The 16,730-nt window shown below is 50.1% G+C and overlaps 1 protein-coding gene across 1 annotated transcript in view; it reads right to left on the bottom strand.

Moving 5' to 3' along the window:
• Positions 1 to 16,730, bottom strand: part of LOC135219093 (NAD(P)H pyrophosphatase NUDT13, mitochondrial-like) — a 261,858-nt gene that overhangs the window by 205,869 nt on the left and 39,259 nt on the right. Inside the window, exon 2 of the mRNA XM_064255528.1 lies at positions 13,945 to 14,080. Within this exon, the coding sequence (XP_064111598.1) occupies positions 13,945 to 14,080 (136 nt within the window). The remainder of the gene's footprint in view (positions 1 to 13,944; positions 14,081 to 16,730) is intronic.

The following is a 16,730-nucleotide window of genomic DNA, read 5'->3' as shown; positions in this document are numbered from 1 at the left end:
CTAGCGCCTCCCAGCGTCCTCGCGCTTGACCTTGGCGCCTCGGCTCCTGGGAGGCGTCACGATTCTGGCTGGGCGGTCTCCCGACGCCTCGCAGCGTTCCCTCGCGGCTTGACCTGGCGCCTCGCTCCTGGGAGGGCGTCACGCCTTCTGGCTGGCGCCATCGCTGGTGCTCCGCGCCTGGCTGGCATCCTATCGCCTGGTTAAAGCCATGGCTTGGAGCCTTTGAGGGGCCCCATTACTTGCAAACCGTGCGGTCAGGAAATCTCGATATCAAAAATAAGAAGAGGTGCTGTTAAGAATCCTATAAGTTCTTTTACCAGTACTTCCATAGGTGGAGGTTTCTTCTCAATTTTCCTCTAATTCGAGTATATCGGAAGGGGTAATTATTCTTTCCTCGGTTAATTCTTCCGTATCCCCCCCCCTTTTTTCCATGAACGAGAAAATATTTTGGATGGGTGATCTTGGCTATTGCACCCAGGGCTGGCGCAACTTGCGGCCAGGCTGGCGCCTACCTAACTTAATTATCTTTATGTTATGTCGCCAGAACAATCCTGTGGGTCTTATGGTACCCGATCGAAATCCATTTCAATATGTTAATTCCGTTCTTATTATGAAAAACTATTATATACGTAGTATAACTCCATTCAGGGAAACATTTCCCACTAAAAGAATGTTCCCATTCGACTCATACAACTTCTGCGCAATATCCGATTCTAAATACGGTTGTGTCGTTTCTCGAAAGACTTAACCATAGCGTAGTCTTGAAGTGAATCTCTATTACATCTCTCTTCTCACTAAGTATGTACTCTAATAAGACATGCTTTCGTAAGTATGAGTGCATTAAATAATATAATGTTCTGCTGCATTAGAATCCTTTAATCATGTTATCTACGGTAAACAGCATTGAAAGGTTGTAATATCTTTCTTATTGAAAGCTTCCTAACAAAAGGCAGACAATATTTTATTTATGATAGCTTCAGTATTCCCTCAATCCGAGGCTAAGACCACGATTGTAGGGAAGAGATACGGTTAGTTATCCCATTCCGCAGGAGAGAGCTGTAACCGACCGCTCACGACTGAGAACAACATGGTACTGCCGCTAGTCTCTCAGACTTCACTCTCTCTCTCTCAATTCAAAGCGAAAGCAGTCTTCGAATTCGAAAGCCGTCTGGCCTTCCCTTTCCAGAGTTGCCAGTTACTCCATTAAATAAAGGAATCTTATAAAATTATTATCGAGCTTCAGGAAGTTTTATATAAGCAATTTTAAGCGAACGAGACTTCGACAAGTCTAGAAACTAAATAGGTGTCGTCTAAACAATCCTTTTGAAACAATTTCTTCCTAGGAAAGTCCTAGAAGGGTACTGGTAATTCATGGAAACCTCTTCAAACACGAAGAAAAATGTTTCTATCCTACTCTCAATTCACCAATAAAGATATGCTTCTCCGATCACTTCTCGAAGACACGAAAGCATCATATAACTCATACTCTACCGTAATAGAATACTCTATAATACTGTTACATTAAGGTAAACCGTATTAATTTAGGAAATTTTGTAAGGATTTCACTTGACCATTATAGCATAAATTTTCGGTATGTGAGTATGCCTTGCCATACTTGTAGTCCTAAGGCGATTTGTCCTAAGCATGGTAGGAGCTAGAAGCTTAAAAGTCATACATATATGCTTTATCACTCAACGAGATCCATATAATTCATTCGATTGACAAATAATCTAAATCGTTCTAATCAGAATAGATCTATATCTAAAAATGCACCGATGGGAATCTTATGTTGAAATAACAATTTCATACCCCCATGGGATAGCGTTCTCGTCTAGTTGCGAAAAAAAAAGTGTTCGAACAATGACTTTATCACAAATGTTATCGAATGATCTCTAATATTAGAAGGCGCTAAATCATCGCCTGATTCGAAAGGTGGATCGATTAATGTCATTCTCATTTTGAATAATTCTACCAGAAGGCATTATACGAGGATCTTCGTCAAATTCATTCATTCGAAGTTCTCCTATCCATCATGGAACAGTAGGCATAAAAAGGGAGAAACACTGTTTTAGGATGCCTTTCCAATGGCTATCCTGGCAGTCCTGGGACGCTCTACAGAACCTGCCGAGGGGACGCCTGACCGGTGGGGATTCTCTGAAATCTCCTTACGGTTTTCGACATTCCTTCTCCTCTGGGCTTGTGAGCTTGGAAGAGGTCTAGACCTGAGAACAAGACAGAGCCAACCAGACGCAACCTCCATTATAATGGGGGAACACTATATTCACTTCTTACGTTCTAAGAGTTCGCATTTGAACTATATCCAAAGTCTACAATTTGCAAATATGATATTGTAGATTCTGCGGAGTAAGAAGGTGATGAGGATGCAACAACTACTAGTACTGTTACTACTATAATTGCTCGTTAACACAAGAGCTAATAAAGCTTCTAAAGGATAGTTACTTTTCTGACTTCCCCAACTAGGAAGAAAGATATACATTTCTCAATCAAATCTAACACTTATTTGTATTAATGAATAAATATAAGTAATTCCCTTTCATGAAAGTATAAGTAATTCACTTTCGTGAAAGTGTATGAGTGTCTACCGAAAACTTCGGTAGTTACACGTCACTAATCTTCGAAATTTTCGAAGTTAATTTTATCAAAAAGTTAACAAAAGCGTATGCCGAACCAAAGATCCATTACTTCCCTGTAAAAGTTAGCCCAGACGATCGATGGCGATGAAACACGAAAATCCATCAGGAGGAACTGCAAACGTTGTTTACATTCCAAGCGACAGAAAAAATATGAATTAGAAAACGGGTATGGTTCCTATTCCCGCCACCCAGCGGTGAGGGGGTAGATCACCTGACCTACCTGCCGCGTGTGCCGCGAAATTTGAATTTCTGTTGGGGACGACGGAGTAATAGCTATGTATATATCTGACAGGTAAGTTGAATGTATAAAAACAAACTTTTCCAGCGAGGAAATGGTCCCCAGCAGACTCATCCATTCCCTCGCCGAGCAAGTTTCTTTCCCCAGGAAGGCCGAAACTCTCTCTAAGCCTTGCAGCTGTCGTTCCTGGGACGGAAATGCCCGAAAAGCCACTGAATCCATCTGAATCCCCAGATACACGATGGACTGTGTCGGGGTCAGATGTGACTTTTCGAGGTTGACCAGAAGTCCCAGGGACTTCGCCAAGGCTAACGTGAACTGAAGGTCCTTCAGACACCTCTCCTTTGACGACGCTCTGACTAGCCAATCGTCGAGATAGAGGGATACTCTTATCCCTGAAGAATGCAACCATCTCGCTACATTCTTCATGATCATGGTAAATACCATCGGAGCTGTGCTTAAGCCGAAACAAAGGGCTCTGAATTGCCAGACTTTGTCTTTCAAAACGAACCTCAAGATACTTTCTTGAAAGAGGGTGGATTGGAACGTGAAAGTATGCGTCCTGCAGGTCTAAGGACACCATCCAGTCGCCCGGTCTCAAGGCTCCTAGAACAGACTGAGGCGTTTCCATGAACGTTGTTTTTTCTATGAAAAGATTCAGCCTGCTTTACGTATGGGACTGGACGCCAAAGCCGACGACTGCTTTGGTACCCAGGAAACGTCTGTTGTTAAAACCTGGTGACCCAGGTCTAAGACTGCTCCACCGCTCTTTTCTCGATCATTTGATCTAAAAGATCGAAAAGTATTTGTCGTTTCTCCCCTTGATATGAAGGAGTAAGATCTCTGGGAGTTGTTGATAGAGGAGGAGGATCCAAAAAGGGGATCTTGTACCCCTGTTCCACGATCTTGAGGGACCAAGGGTCCGTATCTCTCTCTCTCCATGCTCCCGCAAAGTGTTTCAGTCTGGCTCCGACTGGTGTCTGAAGGACATGATCTTCACTTGCTTGCTTTCGGCTTGAAAGAAGCTCTTCCTCTTGAAAGCCCTCTCCCTCGAGGAGCTGCTCTCGAGGGAGGAGCCCCACGAAAGGGTTAAATCTTCTTTGGAGGTCGTCCAAAAGAAGACGTAGTAGGAACTGCGGGACGTCTCGAGGACTGGGCTAAGAGGTCCTGAGTAGCCTTCTCCTGTAAGCTACTGCCAGGTCCTTCACCATAGTCTGGGGGAAAGAGATGGTTCAAAAAGAAAGAGGCGCAAAGAGAAGCTCCGCTTTCTGAGCGTCGTAAACTGATCGCAGTAAAATTGCAGAACAGCGCCCTCCCATTTTTTAAGAAAAGCCGTTCCAAAGTGAGACACTAACTCTTCCGAACCATCCCTGACGGCCTTGTCCATGCAGGTTAACACACTGGACAGCTCCCCCAGACTTAACAAGTCTGGACTCCTAGATTGAAGATCTAGGACTCCCAAGCACCAGTCTAAAAAGTTGAAGACTTCGAGAGTCCTTAAAAGTCCTTTCATGTGATGGTCTATCTCCGTAGGCGTCCAAGAAATCTTTGCTGTCGACAAAAGGGACCTCCTCTGGGCGTCGACCAGACTAGCAAAATCCCCTTGGGATGACGAAGGGATTTTCACACCTACTTCTCCTTTGGTCTCGTACCAAATGCACCCTTTTCCACTGAGTCTTGAGGGAGGAAGGGCGAAAGTCGACTTGCCCTGATCCTTCCTTCGTTCCATCCAGTCTTGTAATTTCTTAAAAGCCCTCTTGGTGGACAGAGAAGTCTTCATTTCCACGAACTCCGGGGTCTTACAAGACTTCGATGAAGAAAACTGAGAGGGTGGAGACTTGGGAGCTGCAGGCTGAAACTTTATAATCTGAAACAGACGAAACAGACAGCTGCTCCTCCTCAACCGAGTCCGCCGGACTACTTAACTCTCCTTCCTCCCTAAGAGCGAATGTAGCGCTACTCAGCGTCATCCTCTGATGACGTCCTACCTCTCTTCTGCGGCGGAAAAGCGTCATACGACGCAGGTGAAGACCGCAACGATAACGGAGAGAGAGGACGTGAAGCGTCCTCACTCGGAAAGGTCCTTTTCAATGGACGCGAGTCTCTCCGAGCGCTCCACCCCTTGTGCGGGGAGGGCGCCTCGGAGGATGAAAAACAGTCCTTAAGGATGCGAGCCTGAGCATGCTCCTTGGCAGCCTGGGAACTTGCAACAGGTCCTGCCGAAGGGACGCCAGATCGGTCGGGAGCCCCCGTAACCCTCTTGCGGCTTTCGACATATCCACTCCCTGATTCCTGGGAGTCCAATAGCGGTCTAGGCCTAGAGGCATTATGGGGCCGATCTGACGCCCCCTCCACAACACTAGGGGCACGATCACACACTTTCACCGAGCCGGTTTCCAAGGCTAACACTTTAGATTCTAGAGTGCGTAACGACTCTAAAATCAGAGAAAGGGCATTACCTTCTCCAGACACAGAATCAGGGCCCGAAGGCAACATCACAGGGTTAGGTGAAACAAACTCTACTGGTGTTAATGCAGGTGAAATATTACTTCCCTTACCTTTAGAGGAACCGCTCTTGGAGGAAGACCTCCTGATCCTATCGCGTTCCAATTTACGCCGATAAGAATCATACACCTTCCATCCATCATCGGTCAAACCTTTACATTCATTGCACCGATCATCCAATAAACATACATGCCCCCTACACCCCATACATACTGTGTGGGGATCTACCGATGATTTAGGTAGCCTCACCTTACAATCACTCTTCACACACACTCTGAAACTCACTGAACTTGATCCAGACATCACATTTACAGAAAAGCCAATCCAAAATAAAAAAACAGTCCACTATTGCGCGTGCCAAGCCACCAATCCAGAATCAATACCAAAAGACAATCCAGATACTTAAGCGACGAAAGTAAATCAAAATCCTAGGCGGAGGTACTGCAAACAGTTGTTAACAGCACCGGCGACAGAAAAAATATGAATAGAAAATGGGAATGGTTCCTGATATCCGCCTCCCAGCGGCGGGAATGGGTACTACCACCTGGCCGCCCACTGCGTGTGCCGCGAGTTTTGAAATTCTGTCGGACTTCAGAAAATATGACAATTTGTCTAAAATTGCATTTTTCCTAACTATACAAACCTGAGGTCCTTTTACAATAGGAAGGTACTAGCGGCAGCTGGATAGGTCGTAAGCTTTCGAACAAGGGGTTCGGTAGTTAACTGCTTGTCCGACAGGCGCGCGCGCGCGACTGGGAGGTAAACAAATCACTTTTGCTTTTGGCCCAAGCAAAAACTGCAGAGTGAGGGGTGGCATGAGGTGGGGCTATGTGTAAAAGGACCTCAGGTTTGTATAGTTAGGAAAAATGCAATTTTAGACAAATTGTCATTTGTTCCGACACGGCATACAAACCTTTCTCGTCCTTTTACAATAGGAAGACTCACTTCTTGGTGGAGGAATCTGAGTCTTTTGTGAACAGACTGGTGTTCGCCCAACCTTGGAAGCCTCCCTGGTCGTAAGAGCGAGGGAGGGATCCAAGCCTCTGTCCGATTGATCGGGGTGTGCACCGCAGGATCAATGGTCAGACTCTGGACCGAGTACTAAGAGAGAGGCATGCGTATCTCTTCGTTACCAGCAATGTAAGAACTTGTTCCTGTAAAGGAGCAAATATAAAGTCATGGGTTTGACTCTTGTAGGCATCCACTTCCCCCCCTTGTAGAAGGAAGTGGTGGGATATTCTGCTCCTATCCCTAGTGAAAGGGATAGGATGGGGCTCTGTCATATAGCTCACCTGCATCTCGTCCTCATCCAGCGTAGTGACGACCGTGGCCCTCTGCCCACAGGTAGAGGAGGAGGAAAAGATGGGAAGAGAGAGCCAGTCACTCACTCACTACACATCCATCCACACAGTCACACCAGGACTCGATGCTGTTTCAGCCTGCGAGGGTCTGGGTTAGCTACACAACTTGTTGAGCAGGCCACCACGGGTCCCAAGGAAAAGGTATCCAAGGACCTGTGGGCAATATCCCGAAGGTAGAAGGACGTAAAGGTAGTCTGGTTAGGACCAGACCCCTGCCTTCAGGACCTGCGCCACGGAGAAGTTCTTACGAAACGCCAACGAGGGGCCAATACTTCTGACTTCGTGAGCTCTCGGACGGGACGTACGGATGTCGTCACTACCATCAGCCTCATACGCCCTCCTGATGACCTCACGCAGCCAGAATGAAAGAGTGTTCTTGGATACTTCTTTCTTGGTGACCCCGGTGCTAACGAAGAGGCGTCGACACTCAGGCCTGAGGTGGCGAGTTCTCTTCAGATAGCGCCGTAGCGCCCTCACAGGACAAAGCAGCATCTCATCCGCATCATTATCGGTGAAGTCCATTAGGGAGGGAATCGTGAATGACTCGAACCTGTCGTCAGGGATCGACGGTTTCCTTTTGAGTCTTCGCAACGAAGTTCGGGACGAAATCGAGCGTCACAGATCCCCCCCATCCCCTGGAGTGTCGTACATCATAGGAAAGACCATGAAGTTCCCCTACTCTCTTCCGCCGATGCCAGGGCCAGCAAGAAGAGGGTCTTGAGGGTCAGATCCCTGTCTGACGACTCTCGGAGTGGCTCGAACGGCGTTCGAGTCAGACTCCTAAGGACGAGAGTCACATCCCACGCAGGGGGTCCTGAGTTCCCTGGGTGGCAAGACCTTTTCGAAGCTCCTCATAAGCAAGGAGATCTCGAACGAGTTCGAGATGTCCAATCCCCTCAGTTTCAGGACGAGCGCCAAGGCGGCTCTGTATCCTTTGACTGTGGGGACTGAGAGGAGCTTCTCTCGGCGAGAAAAACGAGGAGGAAATCCGCTACCTGCTGAAGAGTGGCTCTGAGAGGAGATAGACCCCGTCTACGACACCAACCACAGAAGACGGCCCACTTCCCCTGGTACACAGCTGCAGAGGGACTGACGGACGTTTCCAGCCATCTCTGTTGCTGCGCTACGAGAAAAGCCTCTCGTTCGCAAGAGATGGTGGATAACAGCCAGCCGTGAAGACGTAGAGACTGGACTGCTCGGTGGTACCGCTCGACGTGTGGCTGGGCGAGAAGGTTGTGCCAAGGGGGAATCTCTCTCGGTCCCTGCGGAGAAGAGCCAGCAGGTCCGGATACCAAACTGGCCTGTGGGCCACCATTTGGGAGCCACCAGGATCATCCTGAGATTCGGGGTGACCAGTGCTTCGGACTGATCACCTTGCGAATCAGGCGAACGGGGGAAAGGCATAGGCGAAGAGGTTGTACCCACGGGTGTTGAAGAGCGTCCTCTGCAGCTGCCCATGGGGTCGGCACGGCCAGAGGGAAGGGAGAAGAACACCTGGAGCTTCCTGTTGTGCCGGGTGGCGAACATATCCACGACTGGTCGCCCCCACAGGTCGAAGAGCCTTTCCGCCACGTCCTGGTGTAAGAGACCATTCGGTTCCTATCACCTGATCCCGACGGCTGAGCGTGTCTGCTACTACATCCTCTTACCTGGAATGTAGCGTGCCGACAGCTCTATGAGTGTGCCTCGGCCCACTCGTGCACCTGCCGAGTCAACTGGTACAACGGGAGAGACACTAGTCCCCCCCCTGTTTGTTGACGTAAGCCACCACCGTGGTGTTGTCGCACATCAACACCACTGAGTGTCCCATCAAGCGGTCCTGAAACTCTTGGAGAGCGAGGAACACTGCCTTGAGTTCCAGTACATTGATGTGAAGGTGCTTGTCGTTCTCGTCCCACACTCCTGAAGTCAGCAACTCCTCCAGGTGTGCGCACCCCATCCCTCGGTCGATGCGTCTGAGAACAGCTGCATGTCCGGGGGGGGGGGGAGTGCGCAGGGGCACTCCTCTTAAGAGGTTCCTGTCGTCCAGCCACCAGGCTAGGTCCTGCCTCACCTCCTGTGTCAGTGACACTGGAAAGCTTGGGGGATCCGTCGCCTGTGACCAACTCTCCTTTAGTCTCCACTGAAGAGACCGCAGGTGAAGACGCCCGTGAGGGACTAACTTCTCGAGTGACGACAGGTGTCCGATCACGACTTGCCATCGCTGAGCTGCCTGTTCCTGCCGAGACAGGAACTGGCTGGCTGCCTCCCTGAATCTGCTGATCCGCGAGTCTGCGGGGAAGACTCGCCCTGCTACCGTGTCGATCAGCATACCCAGGTACTTCATCCTCTGCTTGGGCTCGAGATCGGACTTTTCGAAGTTCACAACGATCCCCAGATCGCGACAGAACTCGAGCAGTCGATCCCTGTCCTGTAGCAACTGCGAGCGGGAGCTCGCCAGGACTAACCAATCGTCGAGATACCTCATCAGACGTATCGCATGTGAACACCTGTGGGGCGGTTGAGAGACCGAAGCAAAGTGCCCTGAACTGGTACACCGTCCCGTCGAGGATGAAGCGGAGGTACTTTCTGGAGGATGATGAATGGGTATTTGGAAATACGCATCCTTTCAAGTCCACTGAAAGCATGAAATCGTTCTCCCTGATGGAGTCGAGCACTGAGCGTGCCGTCTCCATCGTGAACCGGGTCTGGCGAACAAAACCGGAGGGTTCAGGGGAGAGAGATCTATCACCAGGCGCCAGCCTCCCGTAGACTTTTCCACCAGGAAGAGTCGACTGTAAAAGCCCGGTGACTGATCCGTGACGATTTCTACAGCTCTCTTGCTCAGCATGGTCTTGATCTCCTGTCTCAGTGCTACGTCCTGGAACGTACGACTGCTGTTGGACCGGGTTGGAGGTGAGGGGTGGCCGAGATTCGAAGGGTAATTGATATCCCTCCCGAAGGACATCTACAATCCAGGTCTCGGCGCCGTAGCGCTGCCAAGTTGCCCAATGGCTGGCCAGGCACCCCCCCACTTCCGGCAGCAGGTGAGGGGGAACGCCGTCCCTAGCGTTTCCCCCCTTTCTTCGACTTCTTCCCAGAGCCTCCACGGGAGGGGGAGGAGGGCTGGGAGGAGGGCTGGTTACGGCCCCCCCTTGCCAGAATCGAAGAAGACAGAGTCATTGCCCCGGGGCTTCGACGCAGCTACCGTCTTAGCCACCGAGGAAGCGCTAGCCGAGCTCTTAGACTTGGCCGCAGTCCGAGGCTGCCCAGAAGCCTTCGAGACCGCCTGGTGAACCAGCCGGTCACTGTCGTCAGTGCGCCGTCTGTCCACCGCAGCGTCCACCATCTCTCCTGGGAAGAGAGACGTGGAACTCCGTAAAGGTCCGTTGCGAAGTCCCAACGCCGCTTCACGCCCAGCCGCCCTGGAAACCCGAGTAAGGACAGCGTCCCTTCGTCGGAGAACCAGGTTGGCCCACAGGTTCACCGTCTGGTGGGCAAGGAAGGAGATGGCTCTTCCCCCAGACTGGCAAAGTCTCCTGAAGGCCGAGTCATCTTCGGGAGAAATTCCCCCGGAGTTGGCTGCGACCTTAGATACTGTGAGGGACCACAGATCTAGCCAGGAGACGGCCTGGAAAGCTGCCATGGCGGTAGATTCCAGGCCGAGTGCCTCTTGCTGCGAGAACCACAGGTTCTCGGACAGGAGCTGCTGCAGAGACACACCCGGAGTTAGCCTGGCTAACTCCGGGTTCACCTGTTTGGGCGGCATCGGGTCTTCAGATGGCACGTAAAAACGCCGCTGTCGCAGCAGAGGAGGTGGAAGCAGCTTGCTCGACCTGCCAGACTTGAGCGAACCGTCTTGTCCGGAGACAAGCGATTCAACCTGGTCCAGCACTGAGTCCGCAAGCTCAGACCGCGGCAAACCCACCGTCGGTCTGGGTTCCCTCTTCGGGCCCCAGAACGACTCGAGCCGGGACGTGGGCTCGGATGGTGGGAGCGGCGATTCTTCCGCGAGGTCGTTTGTGCTGACGAATCAGCGCAATAACCTCGGCAAAGTTCCTCTGGATCTCAGGAGTGACTGCGTCCTGCGGAGTCGGACCCGTCCAGTCCCTCAAACAGGAGCACCTCTCGAGACCCTCCTCCCTCAAGGAGAGGAGCAGCGACAGACCCCTCTCGGTCTCCTCCAACCACCTGTGCGTACGACCTGGCTGGTCCGAGAACCGAGCCTGGTACGTTACGACGACGTGGTGGGATCCTGAAGGGCGCACCCCTCACGATCACTCCTCAATACCTCGCCCCTCCCGGTGTAACGAGGAGGTTGAAGGTATGGGAGAGGAAGACCTGACGCTCCCTCCTCGCTCGCTGGCAGAACCAGCGGGCTTGGAAGACTGCAGGCGATCGCCAACCCGCGGTGGCGATCGAGCTGCAGACCTAGTCGAGCCGTCTCGCTGTGGAGAACGGCTGGGACCGAGAACAGCGGCCCCGGTCTACGTGTGTCAGAGGAGCTGGTGCTGGTCGCCGTACCCGATCGCTCTCTGTGAGAGTGACGGTCAGGCGACCGGCGAGCTCCACTGTCACGGTGAGATCGGTGCGTATCCTCACGGTGCGTCAGTCGCTGGTACCAGCCGTGGCTGGTGCCGGCGAACGGGGGGACCTCTTCCCAGCCTCAGCCCGTGGCCGGTCATGGACCGTCACGTCCGCCCCGGGTAGCCAGCTGCTCGCCGCGAGAGCGAGAGCTGGTCTGGTGAGAGTCGCGTGAGCGGCTGTCACCAGTCTTCCGCTCCGTGCCGTGAACCTGACGCTGAGCGGACTCAGATGGTCTGGTTCCCTGGCTGCACGGTCGCTGGTAGGCGACCGTACACTCGGTACCTCTCGCGAACGAGCAGCCGAGACGGACCCTGCTGCTGTGGCCGAACCACTGACAGCAGGTGAGGAAGTGCCGGTGTTAGCCGGCACTCCTCTGGTCCCCGTAGTCTTCTTCCTTGCGGAAGAAGAGACGGGTCCTGCCCCCGAAGGAGCAGGGTGACCAGCGGAAGAACCCCCCGTCTCACCAGAGCGAGACGGGCCCTTAGAAGTTCCCGAAGGAGACTTCTTAGGGGGGGGGGAGGCGACCTTCTTCTTCTTCGGCGGGGGAGCCTTAGAAGAAGAAGGGGAAGAGGCGGCAGACGACGACGACGACGAAGAAGACGATGAAGACGACGACGACACCTTCCTCCTCTTCTTCTTCTTCTTCGTCTAACCTTCTCAGGACCGACGTCAGATCTGTCATCCAGGACGGAGCCGGGGCTGCTGTTGCCGAAGCAACAGGGCCCGGACGCACCTGTCCGAACAGATCAGCATCGGGAGCAGCGGCGCCAGGAACAGGAACAACATCAGCAGGTGCAGGCATCACAGGAACGGCAGACGAGACAGCAGGAGCAGGTACAGGAACGGCAGCAGTGGTCACGGCAGGTACGGCAGACTGTGTAGGCGGTCCAGATGGGCGGACCAGCGGCACAGACATCCTAGGTACCTGGGATGGGAGGTCCAGGGGCGAGCTCTTCGGGCACACGAAGTCCGGTCGCGGCAGCACGGCAAACCAGGTGGCGGCATCACACTCCCCCGAGTTACGGCGACTGGCCCTGCACCGATGTAGTGGGTGTCACAGAGACCGCGTGCTGGGTGTACACCAGGTGAGGAGGTGAAGCGTAGCCGGGTGTTGTAAGGGTCGTGGTGGTGGTCGTGACCGTTGCATGGGTGACCGCCACGGCGCCCGCGAGATGGAAGAGCAGCCCCTGGACACTCGGCACGCCCTGCAACCCCAACGATGCCCACACCTGTCCGAGGTCATCCTTCGCGGCAACCGCACCTGAGGAGGCAAAAGTCGGTGATTAGGGGGATCCTCTACCCGCTCGCGCGAAGAACGAACGGATAGAGGACCCAGAGTACAACTGGACGTCAGGGTATCTAGCGCCCTCCTCCACACTCGACAAGTCAGGAGAAGAGAAGGACCTAGACACCCCCCCCGAAGGGGAAGGCGAGACATGGAAGTTGAGCGGGCGGCAGGAAAGAAGACGAAGTGTCCGTCACCAAAGGAGTCGCGGGAGAGCTTTCCGACGACTCCTTTGCAGGCCTTCGCTTCTTCCTGCCCTCATACAAAGTCCACTGCTCCTCCGACCAATCATTACAAACATCACAAGGCTCGGCTCGGGTGCATTCGCGCCCCCGACACCGAGCACACAAAATATGAGGGTCTATCTCCGGGAAAGAGCGGAACTTCCCGCATTTACGCCCTTCGGTACCCGGGCATAGTCTCCGTGGGGTAGCGAGGCGAGGAGATTCCATCATTAACAAATTTAGTTGAATTAATATGAAAAGAGAGAATGATTGTACTTACAATGAACTCTTTCATACACAACACAACCAAATACTTAAGAAAGCAAACGACGAGAAGCGGGCAGAGAGCGTCGAACACACACGTCCACTCGCTGTGAGGCCGAAAGCAAAAGTGGTTTGTTTACCTCCCAGTCGCGCGCGCGCGCCTGTCGGACAAGCAGTTAACTACCGAACCCCTTGTTCGAAAGCTTACGACCTATCCAGCTGCCGCTAGTACCTTCCTATTGTAAAAGGACCGAAGGTTTGTATGCCGTGTCGGAACAAACAGCTATATATATATATCTGTCAGGTAAGTTTCATGAACAAATAGCAATATTAGGGGATGGTTTAGCCAGGTGCTGTTTTGATCCAACTATCCGGCCATGCTAACTTCATTAATATTAACTAGAAAAAAAAGATAACTGTATATTCTGACAGAACTTTTCATGAGGAATCCAAATATAATCTTACTTTTCTTCTGCGATAAAAAATAATGATATTAGGAGATTGTTTAGCCGGGTGCTGTTTTGATCCAACTATCCGGCCATGCTAACTTCATTAATATTAATTGTAGAGAAAAAAAAAATTCCAAACATACCCTTACTTTTCTTCTAAGATGAAAAATAACGTGTGATAATACAGTTCAAACAATGCCGGCCTACAGTTGCCCGCCACCAGGCGCTATCCAACAGAATGTTAAACTTTCTACATACGTGTATGAAAATTAGGTGTTCAATAATTCAGGAAGTCATTCATAATACAGAAAGTCATATTGTCATCATCTTAATCACACACACAATACTTACTAGTAAAACATATAACCTTGTGCTAACAAAGATAATGACAAACTTACCTGGGTAACTTAACCAGACGAGAGCATTGTCAGTATTGGCTTTATCAACACGCAAAAGAGGTTTACTGCGGCTGTAAATCAGAAATTTTCCATCTGGTAAGTAAGACATACAATTCCTGTCTTCTGCTTTCAGTTTCTGTAAGAAGAAAATTGTTTATTGAAACATTTTTCATAGAAATATTACATATATTGGACACAATTTACATTACTATATATTCCTATATAGGTATAGATAAACCTTGAAGTTTCTAAATACACATTCATTGCTGGCTGATCCAGTTACGGGCAGTCCCCGATTATCGATGGACTCTGTTATTGGCAACCTGGATTTATGGTGCTTGTCTAGCACCGAAAAGAGGTGATTTCCAGTGCCATAATGCCCTGATACCCAGTTATCAGCGCTGGTAATAGATATGGCCCCAATACATACCTAACAGAGGTGCAATTAAACGGTTATCGAAAGCCATAAGCGCTTTGAAAATGAAGTTTTTATGATAAAACAAAGTTTAATGTATACTTACCTGGCAGGTATATATATAGCTATATTCTCTGTTCCACCTGGCAGAAATTTTCAAAACTCGCGGCAAAACGCTAGTACTATTAGTAGTTCAGGCAACCACCACCCCCCGTTACCGTGGCGCTAGCGCTAGGAACCGTTCCCAATTGGGCCAGATTTTCTCTGAACCCTGTCCCCTGAGGGGAGGCGGGTGGGAATTAAATTATATATACCTGCCAGGTAAGTATACATTAAACTTTGTTTTATCATAAAAACTTCATTTTAATGTATGACACTTACCTGGCAGGTATATATATAGCTGATTGACACATTTGGAGGTGGGTCAAGGACAGCAACATTCTTAGAGTATAAAAATATTATTAAAATATTATTAAAAACTCCAGGTTCCTATATACCTGCTAAGGTAGCTTGACTTCATAGGTCCTGCCTCTAAGCCTGCTTAAACCTTAGTAGCTCTCAACAAGGAAGTGTCCTGTATGTTGAAGAAGCTAAGACTGGAACTGACAACTGGACGTGACCAATGTGTTGACAGAAACCTTACAACCCTCTTATGCCACGGCATTCAAGCTAGTAACAGATCATTTACCTGAAACTACAACACACCACCATCACCGGATCATACTAACAAGACTGAGAAAAGTACCGCACACTTTTCTCAGACGACCAATAAACACAAACACCATCACCTAATAAAATCAACTAGCTTAAAAGAAGGTTATGGGGTAGTAACTCCTTTGCCCAATACTGTACCTGAGGACACGTATGGACCTAGCGTCTGACAATTATCAAAGGTTGTCTGAACGTCCCTAAGATAATGAGACGCGAATATTGAATTAGTTTCTCCAATATGTAGATTCAATAATTTCCTTGAGGGCTAAATTCTTTTTTAAAAGCTAATGAAGTCGCCACTGCCCTGACTTCATGAGCCTTCACTTTCAAAAAATACCAAAGCTCTGTTCTTCACACAACATATGAGCCTCTTTAATTAACTCTCTCATGAAGAAGGCTAGAGCGTTCTTCGTCATGGGTCTAGTGGGATCTTTAACTGACACCACAGAGCATCAGACTTCCCTCTGATAACTCTTGTTCTTTCTATATAACATCGCAACGCTCTTACTGGGCAGAGAACTCTTTCTTGCTCTTGGCCCCACCAATTCAGCTAGACCCAAAACTTCAAAGGATCTTGGCCAAGGATTAGCTGGATTCTCATTCTTGGCCAAGAACCCTCTTGGAATGAACACACTCATTGCCATGTCTCCATCCCACCTTCTTCGATATGGCCTGAAGCTCACTAACTCTTTTAGCAGTTGCTAATGCTACTAAAAAGATAGTCTTCTTAGCAAGATCTCTCAGAGAGGATTCCTCTAACGGCTCGAATTTGCTAGAAGTTAAATACTTCAAGACCACATCAAGGTTCCAAGCAGGTGGCCTGCATTCTGATTGTTTCTTCGTACCAAACGACCTAATCAGATCTCTAAGGTCTAAGTTATTCGAGATGTCTAGATCCCTGTGTCTAAACACTGAGGTTAGCATACTCTTATAACCTTTGATTGTCGAAACTGACAAGCGTAAATCCTTCCTCAAGTATAGAAGGAATCTGCGATTTGGGTCACAGCAGGTACTGGATGAAGACACTTTCCTGTTCTTACACCACTTCCGGAAATTGTCCCACTTCGACTGATACACTGTGATTGTGGAGGTTCTTCTGGCTCTAGCCACTGCACTGGCCACCTCTCTAGAATATCCCCTCGCTCTGACCAGACGTTCGATAGTCTGAACGCAGTCAGACCCAGAGCGAGGGTATTCTTGTGAAAACCTGTCGAAGTGGGTTGTCTGAGAAATCTACTCTTAGAGGAAGAGTCCTTGGCGTATCTATTGCTCCATTCCAGTACCTCTGTGAACCAACTTTGGGCCGGCCAAAACGGGGCTATTAAGGTCATCCTCAGTACCTTTGCTCTCCCTGAACTTCTTCATCACTTTCCCAGCACCTTGAACGGAGGAAAAGCGTACAGATCTAAGTTTGACCATCCATCAGGAATGCATCGACCGCCACTGCTTCTGGTCTGGAACCGGAGAGCAATATGTTTGGTAACCTTTTTGTTCTGGCTGTCGCAAACAGATCCACTACCGGACGGCCCCACAACTTCCACAGGCTCTGGCAAAACCTCCATGTGCAACGTCCACTCCGTCGAGAGAAGTTGCTCTCTTCTGCTCAACAGGTCCGCACCCACGTTCTTCTCTCCTTGTATAAGCCTGGTGAGTATCACGA

Source organism: Macrobrachium nipponense, chromosome 1 (genome assembly GCF_015104395.2).
Source record: "Macrobrachium nipponense isolate FS-2020 chromosome 1, ASM1510439v2, whole genome shotgun sequence".
In the NCBI taxonomy this organism is placed as follows: Eukaryota; Metazoa; Arthropoda; class Malacostraca; order Decapoda; family Palaemonidae; genus Macrobrachium; species Macrobrachium nipponense.
This window is presented reverse-complemented; position numbering and strand designations above follow the sequence as displayed.